At 48.0% G+C, this 25,077-nt stretch overlaps 1 protein-coding gene across 1 annotated transcript; it reads right to left on the minus strand.

Annotated features, from left to right (window-relative positions):
• Nucleotides 1–19,540: 19,540 nt before the first annotated feature.
• On the minus strand, nucleotides 19,541–23,256 carry LOC130267611 (E3 ubiquitin/ISG15 ligase TRIM25-like). Its single transcript, XM_056517645.1, has one exon. The coding sequence runs from the start codon at nucleotides 22,397–22,399 to the stop codon at nucleotides 20,789–20,791; it is 1,611 nt and encodes a 536-aa protein (XP_056373620.1). The 5' UTR covers nucleotides 22,400–23,256; the 3' UTR covers nucleotides 19,541–20,788.
• Nucleotides 23,257–25,077: the final 1,821 nt, after the last annotated feature.

Below are 25,077 nucleotides of genomic sequence, written 5' to 3' on the forward strand. Positions count from 1 at the left end.
CTATACAGCAGGGTGGTCACATAACACTGAGCTCCAATCATAGTCCTATACAGCAGGGTGGTCACATAACACTGAGCTCCAATCATATCCCTATACAGCAGGGTGGTCACATAACACTGAGCTCCAATCATAGCCCTATACAGCAGGGTGGTCACATAACACTGAGCTCCAATCATATCCCTATACAGCAGGGTGGTCACATAACACTGAGCTCCAATCATAGCCCTATACAGCAGGGTGGTCACATAACACTGAGCTCCAATCATATCCCTATACAGCAGGGTGGTCACATAACACTGAGCTCCAATCATAGTCCTATACAGCAGGGTGGTCACATAACACTGAGCTCCAATCATATCCCTATACAGCAGGGTGGTCACATAACACTGAGCTCCAATCATATCCCTATACAGCAGGGTGGTCACATAACACTGAGCTCCAATCATATCCCTATACAGCAGGGTGGTCACATAACACTGAGCTCCAATCATATCCCTATACAGCAGGGTGGTCACATAACACTGAGCTCCAATCATATCCCTATACAGCAGGGTGGTCACATAACACTGAGCTCCAATCATATCCCTATACAGCAGGGTGGTCACATAACACTGAGCTCCAATCATATCCCTATACAGCAGGGTGGTCACATAACACTGAGCTCCAATCATATCCCTATACAGCAGGGTGGTCACATAACACTGAGCTCCAATCATAGCCCTATACAGCAGGGTGGTCACATAACACTGAGCTCCAATCATATCCCTATACAGCAGGGTGGTCACATAACACTGAGCTCCAATCATATCCCTATACAGCAGGGTGGTCACATAACACTGAGCTCCAATCATAGCCCTATACAGCAGGGTGGCCACGAGGAAACAAAATGTAATCTCAGTGCTCAGAGAGAGGGACCCTGGAGTGGAAGCTGCAGTTTTACACTGTAAAATCACTCCCTCCCCCTCCTCCTCTCAGTGAAATAGCTTTACACTGGCACAATCACCTCCCCCCTCCTCTGCCCTGCACTCCTCTCTCCCCATTGCTCAGAGTGACCACTTTACTCTCCCTCCCCTCCATTCTCAGTGTGACAGCTCCCTCCCCTCCCCCCTCTCCTCCGTTATCAGTGTAAAAACATTAGCAAGGAGAGGGGAGAGAACTATGATCTGAATCAGCTGGCATATAGGCAGTGCTGCTCAGCCAATCACTGCAGAACAGAGGGAGGACAGTGTGAATATTCATCAGATGGGAGGGGCTAAGGCCGAGCTCAGGCAGCTCTCTGCAGCACAGGGGTTTTCTGGGTAATTGTCACGTCACGGCCCCTGGATGCTGCTGATAACAGCCTGAATAGGGGGTCGCAAGTCATGAAAACCTGGAACAGCTGAATTTCCTGTCAGACAGAAGAATGCAGATAAAGCTTGTTTCTAAGCAGAATTGGTAATGGAAGTGATTTACAAACCTGTATAACTTTACCTTCTGCACTAAAAGCTGAACAATTGTTTACTGTGAGACTTGTCCTTTAACTTTCTGGCACCAGATGATTTGAAAAAAAAAAAAAAAAAGTTTTTCAACAGAGTACTCCTTTAACTGTGTTTTGCCCATTTAGGCAAGCTATTTTGACCAAGTCTGCATGCCTAAATTTATTGAGCTGCTGCTATGTGATTGGCTAATTAGCTATTTGAATGAACCCCTTAAGGACCAAGCCCATTTTGGCCTTAAGGACCAGAGTGTTTTTTGCACATCTGACCACTGTCACTTTAAACATTAATAACTCTGGAATGCTTTTAGTTATCATTCTGATTCCGAGAATGTTTTTTCGTGACATATTCTACTTTAACATAGTGGTAAATTTTTGTGGTAACTTGCATCCTTTCCTTGTAAAAAATCCTAAAATTTGATGAAAAATTTGAAAATTTTGCATTTTTCTAACTTTGAAGCCCTCTGCTTGTAAGGAAAATGTATATTACAAATAAAAAAAAATGTTATTCACATATACAATATGTCTACTTTATGTCTGCATCATAAAATTGATGATTTTTTTCTTTTGGAAGACACCAGAGGGCTTCAAAGTTCAGCAGCAATTTTCCAATTTTTGACAAAATTTTCAAACTCACTATTTTTCAGGGATCAGTTAAGGTTTGAAGTGGATTTGAAGGGCCTTCATATTAGAAATACCCCACAAATGACCCCATTATAAAAACTACACCCCCCAAAGTATTCAAAATGACATTCAGTCAGCGTTTTAACCCTTTATGTGTTTCACAGGAATAGCAGCAAAGTGAAGGAGGAAATTCAAAATCTTCATTTTTTACACTCGCATGTTCTTGTAGACCCAATTTTTGAATTTTTACAAGGAGTAAAAGGAGAAAATGTATACTTATATTTGTATCCCAATTTCTCTCGAGTAAGCACATACCTCATATGCCTATGTTAATTGTTCGGCGGGCGCAGTAGAGGGCTCAGAAGCAAAGGAGCGACGAGGGGATTTTGGAGAGTAAGTTTTTCTGAAATAGTTTTTGGGGGGCATGTTGCATTTAAGAAGCCCCTATGGTGCCAGAACAGCAAAAAAACCCTCACATGGCATACCATTTTGGAAACTAGACCCCTTGAGGAGCGTAACAAGGCATAAAGTGAGCCTTAATACCCCACAGGTGTTTCACGACTTTTGCATATGTAAAAAAAAATTATTTTTTTTCACTAAAATGTGTGTTTCCCCCCAAATTTCACATTTTCCAAGGGTTAATAGCAGGAAATACCCCCGAATATTTGTAACCCCTTCTCTTCTGAGTATGGAGGTACCCCATAAGTTGACCTGAAGTACACTACGGGCGAAATACAATGCTCAGAAGAGAAGGAGTCATATTTGGCTTTTTGAGAGCAAATTTTGCTTGGGGGGCATGTCGCATTTAGGAAGCCCCTATGGTGCCAGAACAGCAAAAAAAAAAACCACATGGCATACCATTTTGGAAACTAGACCCCTGGAGGAACGTAATAAGGAATAAAGTGAGCCTTAATACCCCACAGGTGTTTCACGACTTTTGCATATGTAAAAAAAAAAAAAAAATGTTCACTAAAATGTGTGTTTCTCCCCCAAATTTCATATTTTTGCAAGGGTTAATAGCAGAAAATACCCCCCCAACATTTGTAACCCCATCTCTTCTGAGTATGGAGGTACCCCATAAGTTGACCTGAAGTGCACTATGGGCGAACTACAATGCTCAGAAGAGAAGGAGTCATATTTGGCTTTTTGAGAGCAAATTTTGCTCGGGGGGCATGTCGCATTTAGGAAGCCCCTATGGTGCCAGAACAGCAAAAAAAAAAAAAACACATGGCATACCATTTTGGAAACTAGACCCCTTGAGGAACGTAATAAGGAATAAAGTGAGCCTTAATACCCCACAGGTGTTTCACGACTTTTGCATATGTAAAAAAAAAAAAAAAATGTTCACTAAAATGTGTGTTTCTCCCCCAAATTTCATATTTTTGCAAGGGTTAATAGCAGAAAATACCCCCCCAACATTTGTAACCCCATCTCTTCTGAGTATGGAGGTACCCCATAAGTTGACCTGAAGTGCACTATGGGCGAACTACAATGCTCAGAAGAGAAGGAGTCATATTTGGCTTTTTGAGAGCAAATTTTGCTCGGGGGGCATGTCGCATTTAGGAAGCCCCTATGGTGCCAGAACAGCAAAAAAAAAAAAAACAACACATGGCATACTATTTTGGAAACTAGACCCCTTGAGGAACGTAACAAGGGGTACAGTGAGCATTTGCCCCCCACTGGTTTCTGACAGATCTTTGGAACAGTGGGCTGTACAAGTTTTCATTTTCACGGACCACTGTTCCAAAGATCTGTCAGACACATGTGGGGGGTAAATTCTCACTGCACCCCTCATTACATTCCGTGAGGGGTGTAGTTTCCGAAATGGGGTCACATGTGTTTTTTTTTTTTTTTTTTTGCGTTTGTCAAAACCGCTGTAACAATCAGCCACCCCTGTGCAAATCACCTCAAATGTACATGGTGCACTCTCCCTTCTGGGCCTTGTTGTGCGCCCCAGAGCACTTTGCGCCCACATATGGGGTATCTCCGTAGTCGGGAGAAATTGCGTTACAAATTTTGGGGGGGCTTTTTTCCCTTTTACCTCTTGTGAAAATGTAAAGTATAGGGCAACATCAGCATGTTAGTGTAAAAAATTACATTTTTTTACACTAACATTCTGGTGTAGACCCCAACATTTCCTTTTCATGAAAGGTTAAAGGAGAAAAAGCCCCCCAAACCTTGTAACGCAATTTCTCCCGAGTACGGCGATACCCCATATGTGGCCCTAAACTGTTGCCCTGAAATACGACAGGGCTCCAGAGTGAGAGAGCGCCATGTGCATTTGAGGCCTAAATTAGGGATTTGCATAGGGGTGGACATAGGGGTATTCTACGCCAGTGATTCCCAAACAGGGTGCCTCCAGCTGTTGCAAAACTCCTGCATGCGTGGACAGTTAATGGCTGGGAGTTGTGGTTTTTCAACAGCTGGAGGCTCTGCTTTGGAAACAGTGGTGTACCGGACATTCTTATTGGGGGAGGGGGGCTGGGTAGGGGTATGTGTATATGTAGTGTTTTTAACTTTTTATTTTGTGTTAGTGTAGTGATGTGTTTTTTAGGGTACAGTCACGCGGGCGGGGGATTACAGCGAGTTTCCCAGCGCAAAATTTGCTGCATCTCAAACTTTCAGCGAGAAACCCACTGTAAAACCCTTGCCCATGTGAATGTACCCTGTACATTCACAGGGGGGGTGCACCAGCTGTTGCAAAACCACAACTCCCAGCATGCATGGTCTGTTAGTGCATGCTGGGAGTTATAGTTTTGCAACAGCTGGAGGCACACAGGTTAGGAAACACTGAGTTAGAAACAGACTATTTCCCAACCAGTGTGTCTCCAGTTGTTGCAAAACTACAAAACTACAAGCATGCCCAGACAGCTGAAGGATTTTACGGCAAAATCCCGCCAGCCGGGCTCGTTCTTTGCCACCTCGTAGTTTGACCAGAAGAGTTCTAGACTCTCTGGCCGAACGAAACTGACGTCAAACTCGGACGAACCGTAGGGGTGAATCAGGGCAAAGATGTCACTCGCCCTGAATTCCATCTGGAGGAGGAGCTCAACCACTTTAGCGCGAGGTGGGCACGCATCCTCACCCCTCCAAATCAGACGGACCACATTCCTGCGGTTATTGTCCTGCCCGGTTGTCGGGAGGGACCAGACCACTCCCCATTCCGCTCTCGGAAAGCCCCCAAACCGTGCCTCTCTATCCAGAAAGACAGGTCGACCTCACCCCTTCCCTCTACCTGGATCAACCTGTCGCCCCTACGCAGAGCCTCCAGGAGGCTCTGTTGCAAGTAACCCCCGGGGCCGGACGTAGACGGGGACCCCTCTGGACCCCCCGGCAGCGACATTAGCATAGCTCCTAGGAGCAGTCACTGCCAGGGGGGCAGCCGGACCAGACCCAGACCCACCATTCACACCACCACTCACATCATCCTTTTTTCCATCCATACCAGACTTCCCATTCGCACCACTACTCCCACCAACATTCACTCCACTGACACTCCTCTCATCCACAACACTACTACACTCAGCATTCTCACATCCTGCTTTCATACCCTGCCTAACTGATTCTGGGCTGGCTGGGTATTGTAATACCGCTGGTTTAACTAAAGTCTTTTTTTCCGGCTTGGCTGCTGCTGGGGTCAATGCGATGGCGATGGCTCCTCCTGAATGGGCAATGACGCCTCCTGAGTCTGGGACTGCCCCACCGAGCGCACCCCAGCTCCTCCCACGCCGCCATTACCAGCGCACCCCAGCTCCTCCCACGGCGCCATTACCGTACACTGATCTTGGCACGGGACACTCCCCCCCCCCCCCTCACAGGGGAGTGTCCCGCAGTGCCCGCAGAACACACTGTACTCGGGGGACCGCCCCCCGAGCACACGGACCCAAAGCTCTCTGGCGCCCGGACATTCCCCCCCCCCCTCACAGGGGAGTGCCCGCAGCGCCAGTAGTGCCCACAGTACTCGGGGAACCGCCCCCCGAGCACACGGCAGTGTAGCTCGCCCCTGGCACTTGGACACGCCCCCTGCCACCCTGGGGCGGTCCTGCAGTGCCAGAGCTGCCCGGCATGAGCCCATCCTGCCCTTCCCTACCAACAGGATGGGTGGGCTTCACAACTATTGCGCCCTTAGCCTTTTCGAAGGCCTTACTGTACTCCCCATGCTGGCCCCGCTCCACCACAGGAACGGGGTCTGGCAGTTTGGGGGAGCCCGCAGCCTGAACCAGCTTTGCAGCTGGTCCAGACTGCTGGAAAGGGACAAATACATATTGCACCGTCTCCTTGGTCTTTCGTTTCTTGGACCTCTGCTGGACCACCACATCCTCACACTCATCGTCGCCAAAGGTGAAACTCTGGAGGTGGGCTGGGGACTCTTGCATCACAATCGCCCTCAATAGACCCCCAGCCTCACTCTCCACGTCATCCTCCTCACTCTCACTTGGTGGTAGTGCCATCTGTCCAGCCTCAATGTAGCTGTCCTGCGTCTGGGTGTCACAGGGAGCAGTTACAGGCATAGCATCAACTTCCACACATTGTGCATTTTCCTCCATCTTCTCCTCTTCCTCCTTTACCTCTTCACCACCATCCTCACTATCTTCACCGCCACTACTCTCCCCATCATCCACCTCCACCTTACCTGGGGATTTCATGGCGGCAAACCAATCGCTGTTGATCAGTTTCTCCTTAAAGAGACTGCTCCCCTCCAGTATCTCCGCTCTCCTCGCCTCCAGCTTCACAATCTCGCCTCTCAGTGATGTTATCCTTTTCTTCAGTTCTGGCTTGCTCTTTCTGGATCCAGCGCTCACCAGACTCTGGGCCGCACGCAGATCCTCTCTGGCCATCCTCAGCTCCCTGCCGCACTGATCATACTCCGCAAACCTTGCGGCCATGCGGGAGCAGTACGTGGAGCTGGACTCCTTGGGCCCTCTCTCCGACCACATCTCCACACTGCTTTTCCGTGCCCTTCTTCCACCTGTGGATCTCTGGCTGGCACCCGTAGCCTGAGAAGCAGAGCCTGCATTGCTGCAGACTCTGTCAGATCTATTCCCGGCCGGAACAATAGCTGTCGAAGTTTTCACTCCACTCCCCGCCAGCCTAGAACGGGAAGTGGAGCCATGAGGCTCCATTGCAGGAGGCTCTTCCCCAGGAATCTGCCACCTCCCTGGGAAAGCAGGTGGAAAAAATCAGCCTCTCTCCTCTGGAAGTCTGGAGTCTCAGGAGCTCAGCAACACACAGACACACCTAGTGACCACACCCTCCAGAGCTGTACTCACTATTCTGCTGGTGAGGTCAATGTGTGCATACATTACATTACTTATTCTGTACTGATCCTGATTATATCCTGTAACTCTTTTTATTATAAAAATACAAAACACATCCAATACAAAACATAAAACAAAAACAAGCTTAACCAGCTATAACAAACATAACAAAAATAAAATTACAAAAACAAACTCTGCCTAACCGGCCAGCCCAAATTTACTAAAATACACTTTTTTTTCCCCTTTTGCCCATACCAAAATAACTCACACAAACACACATACAAAAATAGCCCAACTTGGCTTAAAAAAAAATATATAAACATAAAATTCAGCACGACTTGGCTATAAAAACAAAAAGGAACATAAAAGTAGCACAACTGGCTATAACTCAAAAATTATCCTCACCCAGGGAAGAGAATAAAAAAAATAAAAATAAAAAAAATAATAAATAAATAAATAAATTACTAAGCACAACTCGCTTAAAAAAATAAAATAAAAAATACTCGATACAAAATAACGCTCTGCCTCCCAGCCAGAGATCCACTGGTGAAAGAAGGGCAAGGAAAAGCAGCGCGGAGATGCGGCCGGAGAGAGGGCCCAAAGAGCCCAGCCCCACGCACCGCCCCCGCACGGCCGCAAGGCCCGCGAAGCACGCCCAGCGCGGCAAGGAGCCGAGGACGGCCAGAGAGGATCCGCGCACGGCCCAGAATCCGGCGAGCGCCAGACCCAAAAAGAGCAAGCCAGAACCGAAGAGAAGGACAACACCGCCGAAAAACGAGACCGCGAAGCCGGAGGCGAGGAGGGCAGAGACACCGGAGGGGAGCGCCCCCCCCCCAAGGAGAAACATAAACATACACAAACATACACATACACATAAATACATATGACACCACTTTACTACTGGCCGACTGCCACTATACACTATATAATATAAAACAATATAAATATAAAACACAATATATACAAAAATCACAGAAAATATACAAAATATAATAAATACACTACAGAAAACACCTACACTAAAACTATCCCCTCACCCACACCACCCCTCCTGTACATGGGTCAGAGTCCATACCGTCCATACAGTTCTCAAAGTACAGTCCTTAACTGACCCATGTCAGGTCCCCAAAACACCACAAAAACACAACCCACAAATACACCCTCCCCACCTAACACTCCTCCCAACCAACTTATATACAAACTTATACACTCTGAACCACAACCCCCTTTAGGCCCAAGTTTGGTTGCCTGTAAGCCCTTCATACCATGTCTACTGAAAACAAAACAAAAAGCTAATGTGCACATGCATCAGCCCACCACCAGGGAGAAGGATGGCAGACCTGATACATAAATCATTTTATACTCTTTCCCTAACTCCCCCTACAATTCTCCCTAATTCTATCCCTACAATAAATCTGACCCTGCCCTCACCCTATCTCTACCCCTATAACACTGCCCCTAACCAAAATAAAAGGTACTCTACCCAAAAGGTTTAGTACCTAGGGCACATGAAATGAGAAACCTCTCCACAGGAGAGAAGCCCTACTGGTACCAAGACTGCCATACTCCAGAGATTTTATCTTCCCGAGGTCACCGGTGATGTTCCTACAGAGCTCCACCTCGGAGAATATTTTCTGTTGGGTCGACACTAAGCATCGTGCGTTCCACGTGTAGTACCTAACCACTAAACTGACTAAGAATAAAGTGCCACGATCTCGGCCACCCAGGTTCCTGAATGCCCCATAAGCCCACTCCGGATAGGCAAGGCCGGCAAGTTGACTCCAGCCGATGGAAGCGCCCACCCTGTTGTAGACCCCTATGTTAAAGGGACAATGAAGCAGGAAGTGGTCCATGCTTTCCAGCATGTCCCCGCACTCTTCTCGGGGACATCCCCGGTCATCAGATCTCCTGCACTTCAGATTGTCCCTTACACATAGCTTCCCCTGAAAGCAGCACCAGGCCAAGTCCCAAAATTTCTGGGGGATCCTTTTCATTTTTAAAAGATACAACCCCACTCTCAGATCCCGACCTGGGCAGTCCCTGAGCGCCAGAGGCCTCTGGAAGTGGGTCAACAGAACCCGTTTGTCAAGGAACTGCCTTGACTGGGTCCTGATCTCCCACACTCCCAGACCCCACCGACGTATCGCCTTCAGAGTCGGGGTAGCGTAAGCCGGAAGATATCCATGGGGCGTACGGAGGTCCTTCACTTGCCCTCCTGTCTCCCATTCCTGGAAGAAAGGCCGAAACCATTCCCTGCAGGAGAGTACCCACGGAGGAGCCCTCTCTTTCCAGAGGTTTGCAATGTTGGCTTTCAAGAAGGTGTTCGTTAAGAACACCACAGGGTTTACCATAGATAAACCCCCTAGTCTCCTCGTGCTGTACGTAACCTCCCTCTTGACTAGGTTCAACCTGTTCCCCCATAACAGTTGGAAAAACAGGCTGTAGACCCTAGTGTAGTAGGCATCTGGCAAGATACATACACTGCCCAGATAGATAAACAAGGGGAGCAGGTATGATTTGATCAGGTGTACCCTTTCCCTGAGGGTCATAGACCAACCCTTCCACTGGTTCACCTTCTGAGTGGCATCCTGGAGCTTACCGTCCCAGTTTTTGGTGGGATAATCATCCTGGCCGAACGTGATGCCCAGAATTTTTGCTGACTCTTGGAGCCCTGGAAGGGTGTCCGGGAGATCAAACGTGGGATCTCCCCCTCCCAGCCAGAGACTTTCACACTTATCCCGGTTGATCTTGGACCCGGATGCCTCCGAGTAGCGGTCCACATCTGACATCACCACATCGACCTCCTCCTGTGAGGAGACGAAAATAGTGACATCATCAGCGGACGCCACCACTCTGGGCGACATCCGGCTCCGCCAGAGTCATCCCGACTCCCGCCAACGGCCCACAATCTACCCTCCGGACGAAGGGATCGATTGCGAACACTTATAACATCGGGCTCAAAAGGACAACCCTGACGGACTCCGGACCCCACCTCAAAAGAGCGGCCTGACCAACCGTTCACCAGCGGGAAACTCTCTGCCCCTGCATATAAGGTGACAAGCCAATTCACAAAAGTACTCGGTAAGCCATATCTCAGGAGGACGGACCAGAGGTACTCGTGGTTCACCCGATCAAATGCTTTGGCCTGATCCAAGGACAGCATGTACCCCTTCCAGAGACCCGCACTACTCCGCTCCACTGCCTCCCTGTCACTGAGGACAGCACTTAAGGTGCTTCAGCCTGGAACAGAGCAGTGCTGGGCCCCCGAAAGGAGCCGGGGTGCAAACTTCACCAACCGATTAAACAGTATCTTAGCCAGAAGCTTCCTGTCCGTATTGAGAAGAGCTATGGGCCTCCAATTCTCAATCCGGCTAGGATCTTTACCCTTTGACAGAAGAATAAGGGCTGACCTCCTCATTGACTTTGGTTGAGTGCCCGAGGAGAGACACTCATTGAATACCTCAGTCAAGAGGGGAGCTAAAGACTCCTTAAAGGTCCTGTACCACTCGGATGTTAAGCCATCCGGACCTGGCGACTTCTTGGGGGCGAGCCCCTCGATCGCCAGTCTCACTTCCTCTTCCCTGATTTCTTCTGCCAAAACATCAAGAGAGGGGTCTACCCCTGGCTCAGGAATGGTTTCAGCCAGGAAAGCCGACATCCAGTCTCGATCTAGATCCTTCCTTCCCAAGAGGTGCGAGTAGAAGGATCTGACGACCTCCAGGATCCCCGATCTGGACCGATTCAGAGATCCCGTACTATCAATCAGTCCTGAGACCACTTTACTACTCACTGACATCTTACAGTTCTTGTAAGGGTCGGGCGAGCGGTACCTCCTGTAATCCCTCTCAAAAACCAAAGATGCGTGTCTATCGTACTTACACCTCATCAGCAAGGACTTCACTCTGGAGATATCCTCCCGGCTACCTCCAGTCAAGACAAGGAGCTCGAGTTTCCTCCTCAGACCCTGATACAGGCGGTACCTATTCAGGGACCTGAGGCTCGAGAGCTGGCGGAAGAACCCCGCAACCCGCTTCTTGAATATCTCCCACCACTCTGACTTACTACTACAAAGGTCCAGTAAAGGTACTTGACTCTGAAGAAAATCCTCAAAGGACTGTCTTATCTCTGCTTGCTCCAGGAGGGACGAATTCAGCTTCCAATAACCTTTACCCATCCGGGGGTCTCTGAAACATTCAAGGAAAACAAAATCATACAGTGATCGGAGAATTCCACCTCAACCACGGACAATGCGGAAGAGACGGCTTCCTCCTTTAAATAAAACCTGTCTATCCTAGACCTGCAGCTACCTCGATGATTGGTGAAACCCACGTGGCCTGAGGGGCTCCGGATGTGGGCGTCCACTAGGCGAGCTTCCCTAACTATATTATTCAGGGCCACGCTATCGTAAGCCAGCGGACCATTGGAACCTCTCCTATCTTGGGACCTCGTGACATTATTGAAGTCCCCTCCAAAAATCACTTGCCGGCTAGTAAAAAGGAAGGGCTTAATCCTCATAAAGAGATCTTTGCGGCCCCACTTGGTTTGTGGGGCGTAGATGTTAATGAGCCGGAGCTCTTGCCCTTTCATGAGGACATCTAAGATCAGGCACCTCCCCATTTATAACTCAATAACCCGTCGGCATTCAACCGGAGCGGTAAAAAGGACCGCCATCCCACTATACGGCTCAGCCGCAAGAGACCAGTGGGAGGGCCCGCGCCTCCACTCTCTTCTGGCTTTAACCAGAGAGGCTAGATCTGACAACCTGGTCTCCTGTAAAAGGAAAATGTCGGCTTCAACACGGCCGAGAAAATCAAAGGCTGCGAATCTAGCCGTATCCGACTTTATACTGGCACAGTTAATGGATGCCAGCGTCAATGGGGTGAGTGCCGCCATCATGGGTGATTGAGTTAGATGGCCTCACCTTTATTTTTTCTTCCCCTTCTTCTTCGCCCCCTCATCCCCAGAAGAAGAAGAAAGGGCATGACCGCTTTTGCCTCTTTTTTTGGACTCACTCTGGTCCATATGGTCCCCGTCTCCGTCTGACCCAGGTCTAGCCCTGCCCTCCGAGGAAGGTGCCTCAACAGGACAGGGCCCAGTTCCCCCTCAGAGGCTCTTTCTCCCTAGGCACCTCGCCCTCACCTTCCCCCTCCAAGGAGGGGGAGGAGATGTTATCAAGGACGAGGTACCGGTTTGACAGGTCAACCAGAGGGGGGGCAGTCAGGCTTCCGCTTGGGACCCGGCCCGCAGTACAAGGGAGAGAGGGCTTGCACGTCTTCTTTCTCCCTTTCCTTTTGCCCTTGTCTTTCTTTTTGGCCTTCTCTACACTCTCCTCATCCACACTTTCATAGTGGGAGGAATCGGAAGAGTCGGCCATATTGCCTTCCTCTTCGCCCAGTCTCCTGATCTCCTCATCCAGCATGTCCTCCTCCAGGGCTTCAGTAATTTCAGGGCCAGCTTTAGGAGCAGGGGCGGGAGCTACCCCAGTCACTTGGGCACTCTCCAGCTCCCTACTCCTCCTCCGATTTTCCTCCCGCCTTAGTTTGGCGGGGCCCTTCCTCCTCACTAGCCCTGGTGCGCCCCCATCCCTGCTCGTACCCTCTCCAGCCGAGTCAACTTCACAGCTCTCCCCAGCCGGAGCGGCCGCCGCATGGGCGAAGGAAATAGGACAACGGATAAAAGGGTGCCCGAGGACACCACACAGATGGCAGCGGATCTGCCTACAGGATGCGGCCAGATGACCCACCCCACCACACAAAGCACAGACCTGTACAGTACAGGCTGCGCTAAAATGGGTGGGGCTACCGCACCTGTGACAGACCTTAGGCTGCCCCTGGTAGAAGACCTGGATCCTGTCACGTCCAAGGAAGGCGGGCAACCGTACTACCTGAACGCCTGAGTTTGACGGAAAACGTCCAGGCCCCGGACCAGATCCCGTGCTCATCAAAGTTTTTCTTGGGCATGTCCGTCACATCCCCATAACGACCGAGCCAGGTCATGATGTCATAACAAGAAAGTGACTCGTTACAGGTCAAAACGGTCACCTTCTTGACTGAGTTCTGACGGGAAATTACCTTTACAGCAAAATCCCGCCAGCTGGGCTCGTTCTTTGCCACCTCGTAGTTTGACCAGAAGAGTTCGAGACCCTCTGGCCGAACGAAACTGACGTCAAACTCGGATGTACCGTAGGGGTGGATCAGGGCAAAGATGTCATTCGCCCTGAATTCCATCTGGAGGAGGAGCTCAACCACTTTAGCGCGAGGTGGGCACGCATCCTCACCCCTCCAAATCAGACAGACCACATTCCTGCGGTTATTGTCCTGCCCGGTTGTCGGGAGGGACCAGACCACCTGCCCATTCCGCTCTCGGAAAGCCCCCAAACCGTGCCTCTCTATCCAGAAAGACAGGTCGACTTCACCCCTTCCCTCTACCTGGATCGACCTGTCTCCCCTACGCAGAGCCTCCAGGAGGCGCTGTTGCAAGTAACCCCCGGGGCCGGACGGAGACGGGGACCCCCCTGGACCCCCGGCAGCGACATTAGCATAGCTCCTAGGAGCAGTCACTGCCGGGGGGGAAGCCGGACCAGACCCAGACCCACCATTCACACCACCACTCACGTCATCCTTTTTTCCATCCATACCAGACTTCCCATTCGTACCACTACTCCCACCAACATTCACTCCACTGACACTCCTCTCATCCACAACACTACTACACTCAGCATTCTCACATCCTGCACTCATACCCTGCCTAACTGACTCTGGGCTGGCTGGGAGTTGTAGTATGGCTGGTTTAACCAAAGTTTTTTTCTCTGGCTTGGCTGCTGGGGTCAATGCTGCTGATGATGGCTCCTCCTCCCGACTGGGCAATGACGCCTCCTGAGTCTGGGGCTGCCCCCCCGGGCGCACCCTAGCTCCTCCCACGGCACCATTGCCGGCACCGGGACACTCCCCCCCCCACACAGGGGAGTGCCTCGCAGTACCCGCAGAACAAACTGTACTCGGGGGACCGCCCCCCGAGCACACGGACTCAACGCTCTCTGGCGCCCGGACACTCCCCCTCCCCCCTCACAGGGGAGTGCCCCGCGGCGGGGAACCGGGGAACCGCCCCCCGAGCACACGGCAGCGTAACTTGCCTCTGGCACTTGGACACGCCCCCTGCCACCCTGGGGCGGTCCTGCAGTGCCAGAGCTGCCCGGCATGAGCCCATCCTGCCCTTCCCTACCGACAGAATGGGTGGGCTTCACAACTATTGCGCCCTTAGCCTTTCCTGACGCCATACTGTACTCCCCATGCTGGCCCCGCTCCACCACAGGAACGGGGTCTGGCAGTTTGGGGGAGCCCGCAGCCTGAACCAGCTTTGCAGCTGGCCCAGACTGCTGGAAAGGGACAAATACATATTGCACCGTCTCCTTGGTCTTCCGTTTTTTTTTACCTCTGCTGGACCACCACATCCTCACACTCCTCGTCCCCAAAGGTGAAATTCTGGAGGTGGGCTGGGGACTCCTGCATCACAATTGCCCTCAGCAGACCCCCAGCCCCACCCTCCACATCATCCTCCTCACTCTCGCTTGGCGGAAGTGCCACCTGTCCAGCCTCAATGTAGCTGTCCTGGGTCTGGGTGTCACATGGAGTAACTTCCACACTTTCCTCCATCTTCTCCTCTTCCTCCTTTACCTCCTCACCACCATCCTCACTATCTTCGCCGCCACTACTCTCCCCATCATCCACCTCCACCTTACCTGGGGATTTCATGGCGGCAAACCGATCGCTGTTGATCAGCTTCTCCTTGAAGAGACCGCTTCCCTCCAGTATCTCCTCTCTCCTCGCCTCCAGCTTCACAATCTCGCCTTTCAGCGATGTTATCCTTCTCTTCAGTTCTGGCTTGCTCTTTCTGGATCCGGCGCTCATCAGACTCTGGGCCGCACGCAGATCCTCTCTGGCCATCCTCAGCTCCTTGCCGCGCTGCTCATACTCTGCAAACCTTGCGGCTATGAAGGAGCAGTACGTGGAACTGGACTCTCCGGGCCCACTCCCCGACCACATCTCTACACTGCTTTTCCGTGCCCCTCTTCCACCAGTGGATCTCTGGTTGGCACCGGTAGCCTGGGAAGCAGAGCCTGCATTTCTGCAGACTCTGCCAGATCTTCTCCCGGCCGGAACAATGGCTGTTGAAGTTTTCACTCCACTCCCCGCCAGCCTAGAACGGGAAGTGGAGCCATGAGGCTCCATTGCAGGAGGCTCTTCCCCAGGAATCTGCCACCTGCCTGGGAAAGCAGGTGGAAAAAATCAGCCATTCTCCTCTGGAAGTCTGGAGTCTCAGGAGCTCAGCAACAGACACACCTAGTGACCACACCCTCCAGAGCTGTACTCACTATTCTGCTGGTGAGGTCACTGTGTACATACATTACATTACTTATCCTGTACTGATCCTGAGTTATATCCTGTACCCCAAGTGTTATTATCCAGTACCCAAGGGTTATTATCCTGTACCCCAAGTGTTATTATCCTGTACCCCAAGTGTTATTATCCTGTACCCCAAGTGTCATCATCCTGTACCCCAAGTGTTATCATCCTGTACCCCAAGTGATATTATCCTGTACCAAAAGTGTCATTATCCTGTACCCCAAGTGTCATTATCCTGTACCCCAAGTGTTATTATCCTGTACCCCAAGTGTCATCATCCTGTACCCCAAGTGTCATCATCCTGTACCCCAAGTGTTATCATCCTGTACCCCAAGTGATATTATCCTGTACCAAAAGTGTCATTATCCTGTACCCCAAGTGTCATTATCCTGTACCCCAAGTGTTATTATCCTGTACCCCAAGTGTTATCATCCTGTACCCCAAGTGTCAATATCCTGTAACCAAGTGTCATTATCCTGTACCCCAAGTGTCATTATCCTGTACCCCAAGTACCAACATGACATTATCCTGTACCCCAAGTGTTATCATCCTGTACCCCAAGTGTCATTATCCTGTAACCAAGTGTCATTATCCTGTACCCCAAGTGTTATCATCTTGTACCCCAAGTGTCATCATCCTGTACCCCAAGTGTTATCATCCTGTACCCCAAGTGTCATCATCCTGTACCCCAAGTGTCATTATCCTGTACCCCAAGTGTTATCATCCTGTACCCCAAGTGTCATCATCCTGTACCCCAAGTGTTATCATCCTGTACCCCAAGTGTCATCATCCTGTACCCCAAGTGTTATTATCCTGTACCCCAAGTGTTATTATCCTGTACCCCAAGTACCAACATGACATTATCCTGTACCCCAAGTGTCATTATCCTGCACCCCAAGTGTCATGACCCTGTACCCCAAGTGTCATTATCCTGTACCCCAAGTGTCATTATCCTGTACCCCAAGTGTCATTATCCTGTACCCCAAGTACCAACATGACATTATCCTGTACCCCAAGTGTTATCATCCTGTACCCCAAGTGTCATTATCCTGTAACCAAGTGTCATTATCCTGTACCCCAAGTGTTATCATCCTGTACCCCAAGTGTCATCATCCTGTACCCCAAGTGTTATCATCCTGTACCCCAAGTGTCATCATCCTGTACCCCAAGTGTCATTATCCTGTACCCCAAGTGTTATCATCCTGTACCCCAAGTGTCATCATCCTGTACCCCAAGTGTTATCATCCTGTACCCCAAGTGTCATCATCCTGTACCCCAAGTGTTATTATCCTGTACCCCAAGTGTTATTATCCTGTACCCCAAGTACCAACATGATATTATCCTGTACCCCAAGTGTCATTATCCTGTACCCCAAGTGTCATTATCCTGTACCCCAAGTACCAACATGACATTATCCTGTACCCCAAGTGTAAGTCTTTGGTATCCTCTGTGCCGCCCTGTCCAAAGTGAAGGAGTAACATCTGGAGTCTTCCTTCTGGATGTCCTTAGGTCAGTAATGTCTCAGACATCTCACTTGGATAGCTGCTATAACAGAAGTTCAGCCAAGTCGAGTCAGTGTCAAGTTAAGTCAGTCTACAGACAAGTCAAACAATCCACAAGTCCATATTGGTCAGATTGTTAAAGAACTGCAATAGTGACTACTACCAGCTATCTCTTCTAACATGTCTATTAGGTATGATATTCCTGTATCATCATCACTGTCTTCTGGTATATTGGACCTGCACATCAGTAAAGGACAAGCTGTTATCCATACATCCTGGCTTTTGAGGTATTTATTCCAAGGAGTTTGATCTGGATAGCTGCTTTTGGAGTAATGGTTAGTGGGAACTGTCAGCTAACTACAGGGTTGTTACACTTTACCCACCGGATACTACAACCCTCCCCACCAGACACACATACTAACTATAACCCTACTTCTGGTGTCACAAACCTAACAACCTGACAGCCAAGTATCCATACTCACTGTCCAACTCTTACTCCCACCTACAACACAATGGTCTTTCCTGAACCGCATTAACGTGAAACCATCCTCCACATACAATGCTACAGACAGTCTGGATCTGCGGCATATGTCAATGGCTGGAAGATCTAGTAGTGCCTTACAGCACAGTGTCATGTAGTTATGGAGCCAGATCAGCAGCTGAGCTCACTTCATAGACAGTGAGTGACGGCTGCTATCAGCACCTGGCACTCAACTCAATGACCGACACCAATAGTCACGCTGATGTTGGTCATTTAACTCCTTAAATGCTGCCATCAATAGAAAAGAGCTTATATTGTGAAGAGCTGAATTTGGCAGGTGCCCAATTTGCACCCCTGCAGCATATTAGCAGGGGGCCGATTTCCAAGGCAGCTGAAGGGGTTCTCAAAAAGTATAAGGAAATAAAATATAAAGGCCCCACCTTAATAAAAAATGAAATCACACCCATCAAAAAAATATATAAAAAGGTATACCTGTGTGCAGAATTGTGATAAAAAGTGCTAAAAAATTTCCATCTACCGTATATACACGAGTATAAACCGACCCAAATATAAGCCGAGGCCCCTAATTTTACCCCAAAATCCCAGGAAAAGTTATTGACTCGACTATAAGCCTAGGGTGGGAAATACATCATCCCCCCTGTCATCATCCAGACCCCCGTCATTAACACCCTCATCATCATCACCCTGTCATCATCCCCCCTTCATCATCACCGCCTGTCATCATCCTACCTCCCCCTCATCACCGCCTGTCATCATCACCGCCTGTCATTATCACCGCCTGTCATCATCCCCCCTTCATCATCACCGCCTGTCATCATCCCCCCTTCATCATCACCGCCTGTCATCATCCCCCCTTCATCATCACCGCGTGTCATCATCCCACACCCCCCCGTCATCATCCCACACCCCCCCTTCATCATCACCGCGTGTCATCATCCCACACCCCCCCTTCATCATCCCCTTGTCATCATCCCACACCCCCCCTTCATCATCCGCTTGTCATCATCACCACATGTCATCAGCCCCCCCTTTATCATCCCCTTGTCATCATCCCACACCCCCCCTTCATCATCCCCTTGTCATCATCACCACATGTCATCAGCCCCCCCCTTCATCATCACCGCTTGTCAATGTCTGACACAGTGGTCTTCAACCTGCGGTCCTCCAGATGTTTCAAAACTACAACTCCCAGCAACTTGCTGGGAGTTGTAGTTTTGAAACCTCTGGAGGTCCACAGGTTGAAGACCACTGGGGCCTTCGACATCATCCAGCCCCCCCCCCCCCTCACCCCTCGGCGGGTGGGGAGGTCGTCCGGTGGGATAGTGGTTCCGAGCTGCCATCTTCACCGGGGGGGGGGCCTCTTCTCCGCGCTTCGGGCCCGGAATAGAGGCGTTGCCTTGACGATGACGCAGAGGGACGTTGGTAATGAACGTCCCTCTGCGTCGTCGTCAAGGCAATGTGACTATTCCGGGACTGGGCCCGAAGCGCGGAGAAGAGGCACCCCGGTGAAGATGGCAGCCCGGAACCACTATCCCACTGGACGACCTCCCCACGGGACAGTCCTACAGCACCGGACCAGCGCACCCTAACGTCTCGCCGAGCGGAGGTGAGTACAGAACTAAAGGGGGTGAGAGGGGGGGGGCTGGATGATGTCGAAGGCCGCAGTGGTCTTCAACCTGCGGACCTCCAGAGGTTTCAAAACTACAACTCTCAGTCAGCCCGGACAGCCGATGGCTGCCCGGGCATGCTGGGAGTTGTAGTTTTGAAACATCTGGAGGTCCGCAGGTTGAAGACCACTGAGAGTATAAGACGAGGGGGGTGTTTTCAGCACGAAAAATCGTGCTGAAAAACTCTGCTTATACTCGAGTATATCAAAATGGTAGCAATTAAAACTACTGATCACGACACAAAAAATAGACAAGAAAATCAATCATTTTATATTTACCCCTTAAGCTGATCCTATATCTATAAGACAATTATATGGGCACTTTGGAAGACATTATTATGGTGCTATGTACATAATAGAGTAAACATTATGGCGGCACTATATATATATATATAAGACAATTATATGGGCACTTTGGGAGACATTATTATGGTACTCTATACAGAATAGAGGACACATTATGGCGGCACTATATATATATATATATATAACACAATTATATGGGCACTTTGGGAGACATTATTATGTTGCTATGTACAGAATAGAGGACACATTATGGCGGCACTATATATATATATATATAACACAATTATATGGGGCACTTTGGGAGACATTATTATGGTGCTATATACAGAATAGAGGACACATTATGGCGGCACTATATATATATATATATCTATAACACAATTATATGGGCACTTTGGGAGACATTATTATGTTGCTATGTACAGAATAGAGGACACATTATGGCGGCATTATATATATATATATCTGTAACACAATTATATGGGCACTTTGGGAGACATTATTATGGGGCTATATACAGAATAGAGGACACATTATGGCGGCACTATATATATATATATATATATAACACAATTATATGGGGCACTTTGGGAGACATTATTATGTTGCTATATACAGAATAGAGGACACAATATGGCGGCACTATATATATATATATATCTATAACACAATTATATGGGCACTTTGGGAGACATTATTATGGTGCTATATACAGAATAGAGGACACATTATGGCGGCACTATATGTACAGCACTGGTTACTGTAGAAGCTTTAGAGGGGGCACTATGAGTATGGGGGATATGAATTTCTACCCTTTGGTCTTAGACAATATTACCCTGTGAAATCCCCTTTAATATCATTAAGGCAGAAATAATCCTCTAAACACCTGATTACCCCAATATGTAGAAATGTGTCAATCAATGAGACCATGTGATCTAGTCATAGGGACGGCTGCCATGTAGGAATCATCCCCTGTAGCCCCGCCTCCTCATTCATCCCATTGGCTAAATAATCCACCAATCAGGATGTCAGTTTCTCTCAGCAGTTTATTATATTATGATGGTTTCTTCCAGTTTCTGCCTCCCCCTAATATCTTGATAGAACCTTCCCATACATATAATGCAGCATGAAGGGGCTCGGTGAAGGTGGTGGTGAAGGTGTGTAAGTGTCTGATGGGGTCACACAGCTCATAAAAGGACAGCTGCCCGGCCCCATAATCCAGACAGATCCTGAATCTATTACTGGAGATCTGGTGAGGTAACTGGATCTCTTCACTGTCATGTATCACATAATACTCATCATTATTATCATTATTATACCTCCTCAAACACCAGGACTTGTTATTATCTCCAATCCATGACTGATCTCCCCTCCTGTCTATACTGGGATAACACATCCCCACCCTCCTCCACCATCCTGATCTACTGATCTCCACATCCCAGTAATGTCGTCCTGAGGTAAATCTCCTTCTGCTCATCACCTGATGATGATTCTGGAATCTCTCTGCTGTTTCTGGACGATTCTGTGTTATTTTTGTCCATGTTGCAGTTTTCAGGTCGTCTGATATAAGGAGATTATTCTGAGCCGTGTTTACATCCAGTAATATGTCTGCAGGATCCTCCCCATAGATCCTTATACCTGATATTATGTCACATAATGTGCGGAATGTGTCTGAGATCACAGTCACATCCAGATCATCTACATCATGTGTCTTATCATGTCCCCCTGTGTCCTCATCCCCTCCCCCCTCCTCAGGATCACACAAGTCACCTGTGTCTGGTTCCTGTAAGACAGTCAGTGGATCCGCCATGTTACACAGCTCCTCAATGTGTCTCATCTTCCTGGACAGCTCGTCCTTCTTTATTTCCAGCTGATGGATCAGAGCAGACAGTGACAGTGACTCTTCCTTCTCCTGCCTGGAGATCTCACTCAGGACCTTCTTCTCCAGGTCGTCCAGCCGTCTCCTCATGTCTATAAACAGGGCAGTGACTCTCTCCGCTTCTCCAGATGATTTCTCTTGAGCTTTTCTCCTGCGTTCCTCCAGACTCCGGACTCTTTCCTCAGTCTTCTCTCTCTTTGTGATCAGTTTCTGGAGAACATTTCTCAGTTTCTTCTTCTTCTTCTCAGAGGCCTCATCCATCATCTCCACCTGGTGTCCACGATGTTCTCCGGCCAAACTGCAGGACACACAGATACAAGCAGCGTCCTCAGTGCAGTAATATTCCAGGACCTTCTTATGGACAGAACATTTCCTGTTCTCCAGAGAAGTTCTGGGCTCAGATAAGACGTGTTCTGGTGACTTGTTGTGAGTTCTCAGATGTTTATCACACAGAGAAGCCTCACAGTGCAGACAGGACTTCACAGCAGGGACAGGAGAGTCCACACAGTAAGTGCAGAAGATCCCGGGTTCTGTCGGTGTTGGATCAGTAACCAGGAAGTTCTCCATTATTTTCTTCAGAGCGATGTTCCTCATCAGTGTCGGCCGCTCCTGAAACTCTTCTCTACATTCAGGACAGGAATAAAGTCCAGACTGGTCCTGTGTATCCAGCGCACGATCAATACAGACCCGGCAGAAGTTGTGTCCACATCTCAGCATTACAGGATCTGTATAAGTGATCAGACAGATGGAACAGTCCAGCTCGTCTCTCAGAGCAGAAGACGCCATGGCCGACAGAGGAAGAGAGAAACGAAACTACAATTCTCTCCACTCAGAAACCAGAGGGCGGGTTTATACTTGTCACCACAGGGCAGGGCTGATCAGCAAAGATCATTCAATATTAACCTGTTCATGGACACTTGTCATAGTCACATATTCTATCTGCTGTATATTAAGTTGTGATCACATCTATAGAGCCAGGTTGTTATTTGCAGATAGAGATTCCTAAAGTAACAGTCAGTATTTATTAGTAGTAAATAAGAGAAACCTATAGTATAGCTGCGCAACCTAAAGTCTCATCCTAACATTGGTCTTTATGTATTAAAATGCGCACATACCATTATACTTACCAACCAGATGTGACATACGTAAAAACATGGAGCACCAGAACCTCCCTGATAATACATGACCCCATAGTCTGTAACATCCCTATGACAGCTCTGAGGTGACGACCTTCTCTAAATGTATAGCTGGAGCTCGTATTGTGGCGTCTGGAGTAAAATGATTGTCTATGCTTTAATAATACTGTAAAAGTTATTGGGGTTTGAGATCACCTCCTTACTGTAAGACCTTTATAGAGAAGACAATATACAGGGAATATATGCAAAATAATGTGTATTCTCATGTGCCACGTCCTGACAAACCCCATAGACAGCAAACCCTACCTCAGACATGCCCCACCCATAGCAAGTCCCACCTCCAACAAACCCCACACACAGCAAGCCCCACCTTCAACAAAACCCATTAAAGGGGCACTCCTCTGGAAAACACTTTTGTTGAAATAAACTAGTGCCAGAAAGCTAAACATATTTGTAAATATATGCTTTTATTTAAAAAACGTAATCCTTCCAGTTCTTATCAACTGCTGTATGCTCCACAGGAAGTTCTATTCTTTTTTAATTTCTATCTGACCACAGTGCTCTCTGCTGACACCTCTGTCCATGTCAGGAACTATCCAAAGCAGGAGCAAATCCCCATAGCAAACCTATCCTTTTCTGGAAAGTTCCTGACATGGACAGAGGTGTCAGCAGAGAGCACTGTGGTCAGACAGAAAGGAAATTCAAAAAGAATAGAACTTCCTCTGTAGTATACAGCAGCTGATAAGTACTGGAAGGATTAAGATTTTTAAATAGAAGTAACATAAATAAATCTGTTTAACTTCTGGCACCAGTAGATTTTTGATGTTTTCAAGAGGAGAACCCCTTTTAACCCCCTGGGGACGGAGTCCATTATAACCCTAAGGATGGGAGAATTTTTTGCAATTCTGACCACTGTCACTTTAAGCATTAATAACTCTGGGATACTTTTACTTTTCATTCTGATTCCTAGATTGTTTTTTCGTGACGTATTCTACTTTATGTTAGGGGTAAATTTTTGTTGATACTTGCATCATTTCTTGGTGAAAAATTCCAAAATTTGATGAAAAAATTGAAAATTTTGCATTTTAACTTTGAAGCTCTCTGCTTGTAAGGAAAATAGACATCCCAAATAAATTATATATTGATTCACAAATACAATATGTCTTCTTTATGTTTGCATCATAAAATGGACATATTTTAACTTTTGGAAGACATCAGAGGGCTTCAAGGTTCAGCAGCAATTTTCAAATTTTTCTCAAAATTTTCTAAATCAGAATTTTTCAGGGACCAGTTCAGTTTTGAAGTGAATTTGAATTGCCTTCATATTAGAAATACCCCATAAATTACCCCATAATAAAAACTGCACCCCTTAAATTATTCAAAATGACATTCAGTAAGTGTGTTAACCCTTTAGGTGTTTCACAGGAATAGCAGCAAAGTGAAGGAGAAAATTAAAAATCTTAATTTTTTACACTCGCATGTTCTTGTAGACCCAGTTTTTGAATTTTTACAAGGGGTAATAGGAGAAAAAGACCCCCAAAACTTGTAACCCAATTTCTCTCGAGTAAAGAAATACCTCATATGTGTATGTCATGTGTTCGGCTGGTGCAGTAGAGGGCTCAGAAGGTAAGGAGCGACAATGGGATTTTGGAGAGTGAGTTTTTCTGAAATGGTTTTTGAGGGGCATGTCACATTTAGGAAGCCCCTATGGTGCCAGAACAGCAAAAAAAAAAAAAAACACATGGCATACTATATCGGAAACTACACCCCTCAAGGCACATAACAAGGGCTCCAGTGAGCCTTAAAACCCCACACGTGTTTGACGACTTTTTGTTAAAGTCGGATGTGTAAATGAACCAAATTTACCATTTTTACAAAGGGTAATGGGAGAAAATGCCCCACAAAATATGTAACCCTATCTCTGAGTATGGAAATACCCCATGTTAGGATGTAAAATGCTCTACGGGTGAACTACAATGCTCAGAAGTGAAGGAGTCACATTTGGCTTTTGGAAAGCAAATTTTGCTGAAATGGTTTTTGGGGGGCATGTCGCATTTAGGAAGCCCCTATAGTGCCAGAACAGCAAAAAAAACACATGGCATACTATTTTGGAAACTACACCCCTTAAGGAACGTAACAAGGGGTACAGTGAGCCATAACACCCCACAGGTGATTGACGTACTTTCGTATAATTGGGAGGTAAAAAAAAAAAAAAAAATGCTGGTGTTACCCCAAATTTTTCATTTTCACAGGGTAATAGGAGAAAAAGCCCCCAAAATGTTTTAACCCCATTTCTTCTGAGTATGGAAATACCCCATATGTGGATGT

This window comes from Hyla sarda, chromosome 4 (genome assembly GCF_029499605.1).
Source record: "Hyla sarda isolate aHylSar1 chromosome 4, aHylSar1.hap1, whole genome shotgun sequence".
NCBI classification, from domain to species: domain Eukaryota; kingdom Metazoa; phylum Chordata; class Amphibia; order Anura; family Hylidae; genus Hyla; species Hyla sarda.

Bases quoted from the DNA above. Each gene is read 5' to 3' on its own strand.
- LOC130267611 (XM_056517645.1), bottom strand. From the start codon at position 22,399: ATGGCGTCTTCTGCTCTGAGAGACGAGCTGGACTGTTCCATCTGTCTG.